Source organism: Glycine soja, chromosome 18 (assembly GCF_004193775.1).
Source record: "Glycine soja cultivar W05 chromosome 18, ASM419377v2, whole genome shotgun sequence".
In the NCBI taxonomy this organism is placed as follows: Eukaryota; Viridiplantae; Streptophyta; class Magnoliopsida; order Fabales; family Fabaceae; genus Glycine; species Glycine soja.
Window position 1 is genome coordinate 43247273 of NC_041019.1, and position 11268 is coordinate 43258540.

At 35.4% G+C, this 11268-nt stretch overlaps 1 protein-coding gene across 1 annotated transcript; it reads left to right on the forward strand.

Moving 5' to 3' along the window:
- The first annotated feature begins 374 nt into the window (after positions 1–374).
- On the forward strand, positions 375–9911 carry LOC114397584 (transcription factor MYB3R-3-like). Its single transcript, XM_028359687.1, has 9 exons — positions 375–526; positions 940–1113; positions 1363–1414; positions 1655–1712; positions 5550–5644; positions 5722–5825; positions 6084–6212; positions 7158–8260; positions 9643–9911. The coding sequence occupies exons 2-8, from the start codon at positions 956–958 to the stop codon at positions 8248–8250; spliced, it is 1689 nt and encodes a 562-aa protein (XP_028215488.1). The 5' UTR covers positions 375–526; positions 940–955; the 3' UTR covers positions 8251–8260; positions 9643–9911.
- The last annotated feature ends 1357 nt before the right edge of the window (positions 9912–11268 follow it).

Below are 11268 nucleotides of genomic sequence, written 5' to 3' on the forward strand. Positions count from 1 at the left end.
TAATTAATACATCTTTCTAACCTTCCAAATTAGTTAGAACGTTTCCTTCTAAGACCTGAAATCGCCACCACTCCCTCTCATCCAACGGCTCAAAATTACCAAGATACCAATCCGGTCCCTTAAACTTGTTCGACCTTTATCTCCCTCATGCCTTCAGTGCCGTTTGAGTTTCAAACTTTTGTTCCCCCAAGTAACGTTCACAACCCACCGTTAACTGACGGCCTCTGTAAACCACGCCAGTGACGCCACGCACCCCTAACGGTTATTCACGACGACGTCACGTCGGTGCTCAAACATTTATTTTATTATATTAGTATTATTATGTGTATATTCGTTGCCCGGATATAAATAAATAAATAAATAAGGTTGCACATTTATTTTTCAACTAAATTTCAATTTTCCATTGTTTCAACGTTCGAGGATTTTTCGAAACCTTAGCTTCAGAGAGAGAGGCGAAGAGAGAGAAGCAATCGTGGTTTCTTCTATGAGCTTCACTTCAATTCCCGCCACTTCTCTGCAAGCATAGGTACTTCGCTATTCGGAGAAATTCATGATTTTTTTTATCCGTTTCCGTTTCCTTTTCTTTTTTGTTTACTCTGCAAAATTCAGGTGTTAATTTCTTTATATTTGATTTGATCGAGTCGTTGCGTTTATCTTCAAGGACTTGAAATAGGTTTTGGTGGAGCGTTTCATGTTTATTGTGAGATTTTTCTTCTTTTTTTGGGAGGGCGGGGGGGGGGGGGGGGGGATTGAAGGTTTGATCTGATAATAGATTTTAAGATCTGGGTTCTGTTTAAATTTGTTTCCGCTGTGAAAGTTTGAATTTTTTTCCAATTTGAGCTGGGTTTTTTGAATTTTTCGATGGTTGGTATGTGGTGGGTTGTTCTGAGAGAATTTTGCTTTCTTTGTTTTTGATATATGCTATGGTTTCTTTATTAGGATTTTGGGTTCTTGTATGAAGGATATGGCTGAGGTGGTGAAATCAGAGGAGTGTTGTCAGGAGAATAAGCAATCTACTGCTGCTTCTTGCTCCTCTGTATCTGAAGGCAGTGGCAGTGCAATTCACAAGTCTCCGGCGATATGTAGCCCCGCATCCACATCACCCTCACATCGGTAACAACCGTTAAGTTCTTTACTTTGTCATTGCAGTATCAGTCATGAATTGTGATCATCAAGTTGTATCTTGATGGCAGTGTTCTTTGCTGCATGTTTTATACATCTGTGGTATTGGCTTAATTTCAGATTCTGCATTAAGTAGCTGATTCCCTTCATACCGTGGAACTTTTTCTTCTCTATTTGAAGCTTTGCTGTGATCTATATGCATTGATTTTTTTATTTTTTATATGAATATGTTTGGTGCAGGAGGACCACTGGCCCTATAAGGCGTGCTAAGGGTGGTTGGACAGCGCAGGAGGTTAGTCTTTACTAATTGGAGACAGCTGTTTTGTTTTTTACTTATCAATTTTTTGGTTACACATATTCTTGCAATCTTGCTTGTTAGCAAGCTGATTAAATAGTGAATTCAGCTCAGTTGATTTTATGAATTTGTAAGTGTAGTCCAAGATTGTTATGCTTGTCCTCTCAATTATTGTTGCTTACATACAAGTTAATAATAACTGTTGTTTTTCTTAATGTTTTATTTAACATGCTGCAGGATGAAACATTAAGGAATGCTGTTGCAGTTTTTAAGGGAAAGAGTTGGAAGAAAATAGGTATTTATTTATAGTTACCCTAGTTAGTTCTTCTGGCATCACTTGTTATTGCTGTGTTGCTTTTGCTATGGAGACATCTGGTTCAATAATTCAGTGATGACCTTTATATGCGATTTACATATTTATAGCTACGACGCATACTTGATTATTACTGTAGTGAGTATTTGAGCTTACCCTATATATTTGAACTGAACAGATAGTAAGTATTGTAGATCTCTAAACTAGTTTAACTAAAATGCATGAGAAATATGATAAATATTGTTTTTGCAAAGTTCCTCATCAATGTTTTCTATGGATAAAGCAGGCCCATCCATCATCTTTTGAGATAGATTCAGCTGGCATTGCTTTAATCTTTAAGGAACATGGAAACTATATACAATGAAACTTCTACACTGTTATATACAAATTATCTCATTATTATTGATGGTTTTCTTGGTAGAGTGGAGCTAGATAATATTGCAATTGAAAGAAAAGAAATATATAATTCAAAAGTCATAGGCATGACTCTCAAGGATAATTTTTTGTTAGTCTTGAAAATTAGGGATGAAAGGAAAAGGAATACATATTTCATTGAATAATCAATCGGTTTATATACATAGGTCATAGTTGCTAATTAAAGAAACAAATGTCTCCCTTCTCTAAGCTGTAATCCGGTGATTTTTGGGATTTATACCGGTTACTTACTAATTGCGTAATACAAATTAATTATAGAATAACATAAAGTAAAATATATGCATTCCTCATATAGCATACAGATTCCCACGCTTCCCCTCTAGCTAGTGAATAGGTATTTTCCATTCCCAGGTTGGATAGAATTCTCATGTGGAGCTGGAGCTGCTCAACCCCTTGGTGACGATATGCGTGAGTTGTCCTTGAGTGGGCACATGTAGAGTACATATTAAGCCACTGTCAAGTTTCTCCTTGATAAAATGCCTATTCATTTCAATGTTCTTAGTCTAATCACGCTGAACTGAGCTATGAGTGATCTTGATTGCTGATTTATTGTTGCAGTAGAGCTTCATAGGTCCTTTTTAAGTGGAAGAATACCCAACAAAACTGATCTTACGAATCTAGGATTAAGTTTCCTCTTGTCTTGATCATGTATATGAACAAATGAAACACACTCAAGAATCTGGGGTTTAAGATTGTTTGTAGTGGACACATTTGAGTAGAAGGAAGAAACTACATCCATTGGGATTTTGAGTTTTTAATTGTAATTGTAAGACTCTAGACTCTACAGGGTAATTTGTTAACCTATGTCGCCATAAGAACAACATCGCCCTACAAGTGTTATGGCACATTTATCTGATACAACAGTGCTCATGTTTGATTTAGAAGATGTCCATTTCTCCTGTCTGCAATCTCATTTGTTGTGGTGTTTGGCCACAAGACTAATAGTTTATTTTTTACCATAAAGAAGAAACTTGGGAAAACAGTGCTTACTGAAGATTTGTGTTTTAGTAAGAAAAGCCAAGTAACATATGGACAATTATCAATAAAAGTTACAAACCATTGAGCATTGGACACATTAGGAACAGTTGAGGGACCCTATAAATTTGTATGAACAAGCTAAAAGGGAAATGTGCTTCTTTTATTGCTTATTAGCAATGGTACATGCTTGTGTTTAGCTAGCTCACGCACCTCACAATGAAGACTCAACATCTAATTTTGTAAATGAAGAAGGAAATAGAACTTTGACATTCCTAAAAGAAGGATGCCCTTACCAACAATGATAAAGAAAAATCTTTTTGTTGGATAACATAGAATCAGACATGAATGTATGTGGTAAACTGTCTTAACCATAGTAGACAAATTTGATTCTTCAAGGTAGTAGAGGTCATTCCATTCTCGACCATGTCCAAACATCCTCCTCAAATCCCTAAAATTCACAATAATTGCTAAGCTATATCACGTTATGGAATAAATCTTTTGTAAATTTTGTATGGAAACAAGCTTGGTGAATAACTGTGGGATATGAAGATTTGGATATCTCTTAAACCAGCTATAGTTACAACAGTCCCATTTGCATGTTAATTTTCTTACTCTTGGGACATGGTGAACATGTGGCGAAGTGTTTGGATAAGGGTGTCAGTGTCATCATGTGATCTGTGGCTCATGAATCCAATATCCATAACTGGGTAGAAGATGTTTCAGAGACATTTAATCCAAATGAGAATGGAAGCTTACCTGAATATGCCAAAGTACAAGTACCTGTTGGTTTTTCTAGTCTGCCAAGGAAAATTCTTATCCTTTCTATCCCTTCCTGATCAAGATCGGTGGATTCAGGCTTATTTTCTTCATTTGTTCCAGCAGCAGCAGCATGAGTATGTCTATTCTTCCTTGCAGACCCCCCCCCCCCCTCTCCCTTTTGTCCCCATTCTTGACTAGGAGGTTTTCCATGCACTTTCCAGCACTTCTCTCGGGTGTAATGTGCCTTGTTGCAGTTGGTGCACGTGCCCCACAATATCACATTTACTGAACCACTTTCAACAAGTTCATCTACCATTGGTGAACTATCAATAGTTTGGGTATCCAACAGTAAACTCTTGGTGTCTTCACTTTGTGCAATAGCCAGCATGTCATTGAAACATGTAATTTGTTGTTTTTCCCAAAATTTGAGTTCTGATTTGATCAAACTCGGATTTCATACCAACAAGGAAGTCATAGACTCTGTCATGCTCAATAATTTCCTTGAGAACTGCTGCATCATCAGTGCATGTAGTTTTTATCACTCTATAATGATCTAGCCTCTTCTTGAGAAGACTTCAGTTGATTAGCACTTTCAATAACTATTTTGTTTCCTTGTTTTGCCACTACTGTTTTCACCTTTACTTCATATACTTGAACGACTTCTTTGGCTTTGGAATAGGTGCTCTACTGCATCTCATATTTAATGCAAGTGCCACTAATTTCTGGGATCATTGAATTCCATAGCCAAGCTATAATCATGGAGTCTTCTCTGTCCCATGCTGCAAACATAGGGTCTCTCCATTTGTAGGCCTATTAATCATTAGGTGAATCAGCTTTTCTTTTCCTTTTAGCACTGAATGAACAAGTTGAGACTTTTTGATAATTCTTCAAATTCAGCCTATACGCAGAATGGATATTCTGCAATTCTCCATGCTGTCGGTATCCAGCATCTCCTGTTTTGTCAACTGTGTTCAATATTCTCTTTGTCCGACATCAGGAAAACAAAGCCCACACACCACGTGATCAAAGTTTGAAGGTTACACAGTGATATACCATGCATATAACTGGCAGAAGAAGGGATCAACTATCATGAAGGTTATCAGAAGAAGAATGGCAGGCAGAGAATCATTGGCAATGAAGGCCAATATATCAAATTAATGACAGGATAAGATAAAATAAAATATATACATTCCTGAAATAATGTATGGATTCCCACAGTTTTTCACTTCTTTGGAACTCAGAAAGTTAGAATGAAAATAACTAAAATTAAAACTTTCTAACTTCTATTTGCATCTTTCATTTTACTATTAATAAAGGGGATGTCATATTTTGGTATAGACATTTCTTTTCCCATTTTGTCCCTAAACCCATCTTTTCAAATTTCTTTTTTATCCCTATACATTTCTCCTCAACCAACCCACACCCCACTCACATCCTAAAACTACCCAATATTATTTTTTTTTTCAAATTTTTTTTAAAAGGCATGGAGTCTCTTTTCCCCCTAGTTATAATAATGTTTGTTTGTAATTTGTTCTGTGATGGATAATGGTCATGTGTGTAATTTGTAAGCCTAGGAATTTGGTCATGTGGGTTTGGTGAAATCATTATGCTCATTTTTGTGACACCTATTTAAAATGTGGAATGCAGCTGAGTTTTTCCCTGATAGATCAGAAGTTCAGTGTCTGCACAGATGGCAAAAAGTTCTTAATCCAGAACTTGTTAAAGGACCTTGGACACAGGAGGTTGAAACTTGGTCCTTTTCTTTTTCATTTTTCCTACAATTTTATTCAAGCAATAACTTCTCTTGCTTTGCTTACAGGAGGATGATAAAATTGTTGAACTGGTGTCAAAATATGGGCCTACAAAATGGTCTTTGATAGCCAAGTCTTTACCCGGTCGAATAGGCAAACAATGTCGAGAGCGGTAGGTTAACTGAAGATCATGTGAAAGTTATTTCTTTTTGTATCTTTTTTTAACCTTTTTATTGATAAATGTTGCCCTCCATATCATTAAATATAAATTTTAGATCTGTTTCTTGCATATCATCTTCAACTTTTCAAGTCTTTATTCCATCTGCATATCCTTTTGTTTAAAGTTTAAACTGACAATTTGACTACTAAAACTTTCTTTGCATATGGGTTACTGAGATTATACTGCTTTTTTCTTTTCGAATATTTTCAGGTGGCACAATCATCTTAACCCTGACATAAAGAAGGATGCCTGGACTTTGGAAGAGGAATTGTCCTTGATGAATGCTCATCGTATACATGGGAACAAATGGGCTGAAATAGCTAAGGTCCTTCATGGAAGGTCTGTTTTCTTTTAATTCTTTAGTTATGAAGGAAATTAAGATCATAGCAAAAATCATGGAATGTAATCTTTATGTTACGCTAATTGTGAAGTATCATCTTGGGCTAGTTCCAAACTGTTGTTTTTTTGGTGGTGGTGGTACTTGGATGTATCTCTCTTGCTCTCTCAATAATAAAATCTTGGAACAATATATTCTACTTACATTTCATTTTCAAAATAAAATAAGAAATTCATTAAGACATGAAAGAATTATAGAGAAATTGAAGTAGGAATCTTTTTAACATAAGCCTGAAACATGAAACAACAAAGAAAAAAAATAATAAAAGATAAATGCAACAAAGCTACCCAATTCTGAACATGACTGTTAGGGAAACCCAATTTAAGGGTCATGTGATCTCTCTTCAATACTCTTGTTTCTCTTAATGAACTTTTCACTCAAACCACCTCCAACCTCAGAAAAGAGAGAAAAATTCTACAATAAAAAAGAGAATGCTGTAGTTAGCAGTAGCACCAAGCAGTAGCTATTCTACTGATGATAAGAAATATTGGTCTTCTTAATTTGAAAATCTTGAAATCTATATTGTCATCTTGTTTTTCTCACTTGTTAAATTTTCCCTATGCAAGTTTGCACTGAGATGTATCTCTTGAGGTTTTTCCTTTTTGCAATTTCTGAAAATGTAAGTTCTGAAGATTTGTCAACGTTCTTCAAAACATAATTAGTGGAAGCACCCCATTGTATAGTTTAAGTAAGTTGTAGAGTGAATTCCTGCAAAATAAAAAAAGGCAAAAAATACTTCAATGATCATAAAAGTTATGTAAGAAGGACCACACACTTTGTTGATTATACAACCTCCTAGTACAAGATTTATTTTTTGATGGAATGACATGCCATTTGAATTATATTGTGACAAAGGTTAATATTTGTCTGTGAATTTTCTTCTTCAGGACTGATAATGCAATAAAGAATCACTGGAATAGTTCTTTGAAGAAAAAGTTGGATTTTTATTTAGCTACAGGAAGACTTCCACCAATTCCTAAGAATAGTCCACAAGTTCCTGTCAAAGATACAATTAGACGTTCTGCTAGTAAATCAATACTTGGTTGTTCAAATAAAGAATTAAATGCAGCTGTTGAAACATCATCTGAAACTACATCCATTAGTAAGCTAGATGACCGGGGCAGGAATCAGTTTGAGTCCTCTGGCACAGTTAGAGAAGTTGGTGATTGTTCAAGTGTTCCTGCAAATGAATCTGCTGATTCTGACTGTGTAGAATGCAAGCCTGGATCATCAAACATTGATCTCAGCTGTAGCAACTCAGAACAATTGTCTAGAGCTAATTTTGGAACAACTTTTGGGCTAATATCTGAGAATTCTGGAATCAATGGAAACTCAAATTTTGAGCATTGTACAAACAATGGTGACATGAGCAGTACCAGGTTAATTGGAACATCTTCTCAAGAAAGCCCTACCTGTGGTTCTTTGTGTTATGAGCCACCACAGTTAGATGGTTCAGTTCCCATAGATTCTCTTTATTTAAATTATATTTGCCAGCAGAATGAGTACTGTCCAAGTCCAACAATGTCACCTATTGGTTTCTTCACTCCACCTCGAGTGAAGGGTAGTCAATTATGCACTGAGACACCTGAATCGATCTTGAAAAAGGCTGCTAATACTTTTCCAAATACTCCTTCCATATTGAGGAGGAGAAAAACTGGGGCCCAAACACTCACCAGTCCCAGTAAAGTTTTGAAAGTAGATAACAATCCACATACTTCTAAAACAGAGAGAACCGATGATGATTCTGGTTCTGGGCATTTCTCCAGGAGTCCAGCAAGCCATGGCAATGGGATTGACATTCCCAACAATAAGGCATTCAATGCATCTCCCCCATACAGGTTAAGATCCAAGCGAACAGCAATTGTCAAGTCAGTGGAGAAACAACTGGAGTTTGCATTTGACAAAGAGAAGAATGACGACAAGAGGAGTAATGTGATGACTGAAGATCGTCTGCATGAAACAAAATTGGTTGTGACATAGTGCATAAATTGTAAGTAATTGCTACTTATTGTTCTTTAAATTTACCGTGTTATCTTTCTGCTTAAGCTTTAAGGCATCGGATAAATGGCTGTATACTTAGTGAAGAATCCATCCTTTCTTCTAGGATGAAGTTGATTCAGAAAAAAACTAGAGCCTACTAGTAATTGATGATATTAATTAATTGAGTAAAAGGGTTATACATTGACAATGTAAAAAGTTTTACATAGTTTTCCAATTATGATCCACCATGTATGGTAAGTTTATTGACTTTTAAAATAATTATCTTAGTAATTCAAATGATGATTTATGATTGAATGATAGTGTAAAACTGTTTTACACTGTCAGTACATAGACATTAAACTCTAATTAATTTTTAACGTTAGAATGTTTTCGATGAGTGTTTGGTAGGATATTTTTGTTATCTAACAGAATGATATAGTTGTCTTTCTTATCCAGTCTGTAAAAGTCTTGTTTCTCCACGACTCCACCAATTGAAAGGACAACTTTTATGAGCTCATCAAACTAGATTTTATTTAATATGATTATCTTGTTCTGTTTACTTAAAAGCTATTTATTTTTACATCAAATTATCAATGATGATTGTGATAACTGTTTTTGTATCACATCACTTCTTCTGACCTAGAGTTGTGGTCCCATTTCAATTTCACATGTTTCTGTGAGATTAGCTCATTATTTGTTAGAAGTTTATAACCAAAATGCTATTATTTGATATTTTGGTTGAAAAATTTCTTGTCCTTTCGAAATGTTATTATTCAAGCTGGTTTTGATCATTTTGAATTACATGTATTACAGTGGTACTATTCAATCTTGTCCTCTTGAAGTTTTCTAAATTTAAAGAATATTAATAACTTTTTGGACATCAGCTCTTGATGTTATCTTTTTTTTTTTTTGTGGTAATTCTGTTGATGTTTTCTAAATATCTGTGCGTGGACAGTGAACTTGCAACTATTTGCTTGAGTACTAATCCCATTTTTTTCCTTTTCATGTGCCCATATGCTTTAAACTTCAAACTTACAGGATACAAAGACCAAACTAGATTTCAAGCTTGTTCTTATCCTCCAATATAGGGGATACAAAATGAAATCATTTTTTTTCTTTTTTTTTTTCCGTTCCATCTGAAAAACATCTAAACAATAAAATGGTTCCAGTCCACTCACCATTAAATATCTAAACATTGTCCTATGAATTGTTGGTATTTTTTTGTATAGATTTCTATCTAAACTAGAAGAGCAATATAATTGACCAGTTTTATTTACCTATATTTCTTTTGGCAGGAGATAGTGTATTCTCCTTGCAGTTTTTGCTATCTGATGATCAATCATCAGTCTAATAGTTATGAATCCTAATCACACTTTTTCTCAATTGATGCAGGGGACTTGCATTTGAAGGTAGCTGATTGTTTCTCTAAATTGTTTGATAATGTTTACCAATTTTATGAATAAAATTCAGTGCACGGGTCACAATGACTTGGCTCTTGTCTACACTTGATAGTTGGCTGTCATTTCCATCACACCTGAACAGAATTCACAAAAGTAGATAAATTCCATTTACTTGTGGATACATACTAGTTGTATTTATCAGATTTGTACAGTTGTCTTGGAGAAATAAATTTTCCAGTTTTATCAATGTTCTTAGATTCCTTCAATCCTTTTTCTAAATAATTTATGGCCTGGCGTACTGTTAGAACAAAGGAGACAATGGGTGAAAGTTTGAAAAAAAAAAGCTTCAAGTCCCACATTGCTCAGGGTAAACACTTGAATAGTGTTTCACTCCCTATATATAGAGAACCCATTTCTTCATTTTTTCTTGTCCCCGTTGAGAAACATTTCCTTCACTTTTCTTTTTTCCTCCCAAATCTCAGCCGATGCATTTCCGGCAAACTTCTCTCTCTTTTTTTCTGTCGCACTAAATTCTCGGTTGACTGTTAGAGTGACTTTTCAAGTCATATTTTCAGTTGGATATTAGAGTGAGTTTTCAAGTCATATAAGAGGGTGTAATTCTAGAAAGGTTCTCTCAGTGCAATGAGAATCTTATACAGTGATTTGAGCTGTTTTATCCTCGGGACGTCGTGGTTGATAGTCTGTTTGCACAATTTTTTGCAGTGCCACGAAACGTCTTAAAGAAAGCGACATTGTCCGCGACTCAGCTAGTAATTTTTTTGGTTTGCCATAAATTATTTTAACAACAATTTTAAGATGCGTTTCGGTTCTGCCATGGCTATCGTAGAGATTACTGGTTCGAACAACAATGACCTCAACAAACCTTTTAAGTTTGAAGGGTATCATTTCAAACGTTGGCAACAAAAGATGATGTTTTCTTTAACTATGAGGAAAGTTGCCTATGTTTTAAACACTGATATTCCAGTGGTACCTGAAGATGCTGAGAAGGAAGTGAAGGATAAAATGACTATGAAATTAGCTCTCTGGAATGAAAATGATTACCTATGCAAGAATTTCATTCTGAATGGGTTAGCTGATGATCTCTATGATTATTATAGCCCATATAAGTCTACCAAGTTAGTTTGGCTGGCTCTGGAAAAGAAGCATGATACTGAGGAAGCTGGGACTAAAATTGTTAGCCACTACCTCAAGTATCAAATGATTGATGATAAATCAGTAGAGTCTCAATCCCATGAGATACAGAAAATTACTCATGATATCATATCAGAGGGTATGACTTTGGATGAGCAATTTTAGGTTGTTGTCATCATAGACAAGCTGCCTCTTGGTTGGAAGGATTTCAAAAACCTTTTCAGACACAAGACCAAAGAATTCTCTTTGGAGTCTCTGATCACACGTCTGCGCATTGAGGAAGAGGCACACATACAAGATCAGAAAGATGAAGTGTTGGTTGTGTCTCACAACAACACTAAAAGGAAGAACACAGGTGCAGTTATGAAGCCTACTGACAAAAACTTTAAGAATCAGAACCGCAATGTGAACAATACCTCCAATCGCAACAAGAACCCCCCAAGGGTCCAACATGCTAGACAACATC

Bases quoted from the DNA above. Each gene is read 5' to 3' on its own strand.
- LOC114397584 (XM_028359687.1), top strand. From the start codon at position 956: ATGAAGGATATGGCTGAGGTGGTGAAATCAGAGGAGTGTTGTCAGGAG. The intron at 1,415-1,654 runs GTTAGTCTTTAC...AACATGCTGCAG, and splicing joins GTGGTTGGACAGCGCAGGAG to GATGAAACATTAAGGAATGC. The intron at 6,213-7,157 runs GTCTGTTTTCTT...TTTCTTCTTCAG, and splicing joins GCTAAGGTCCTTCATGGAAG to GACTGATAATGCAATAAAGA.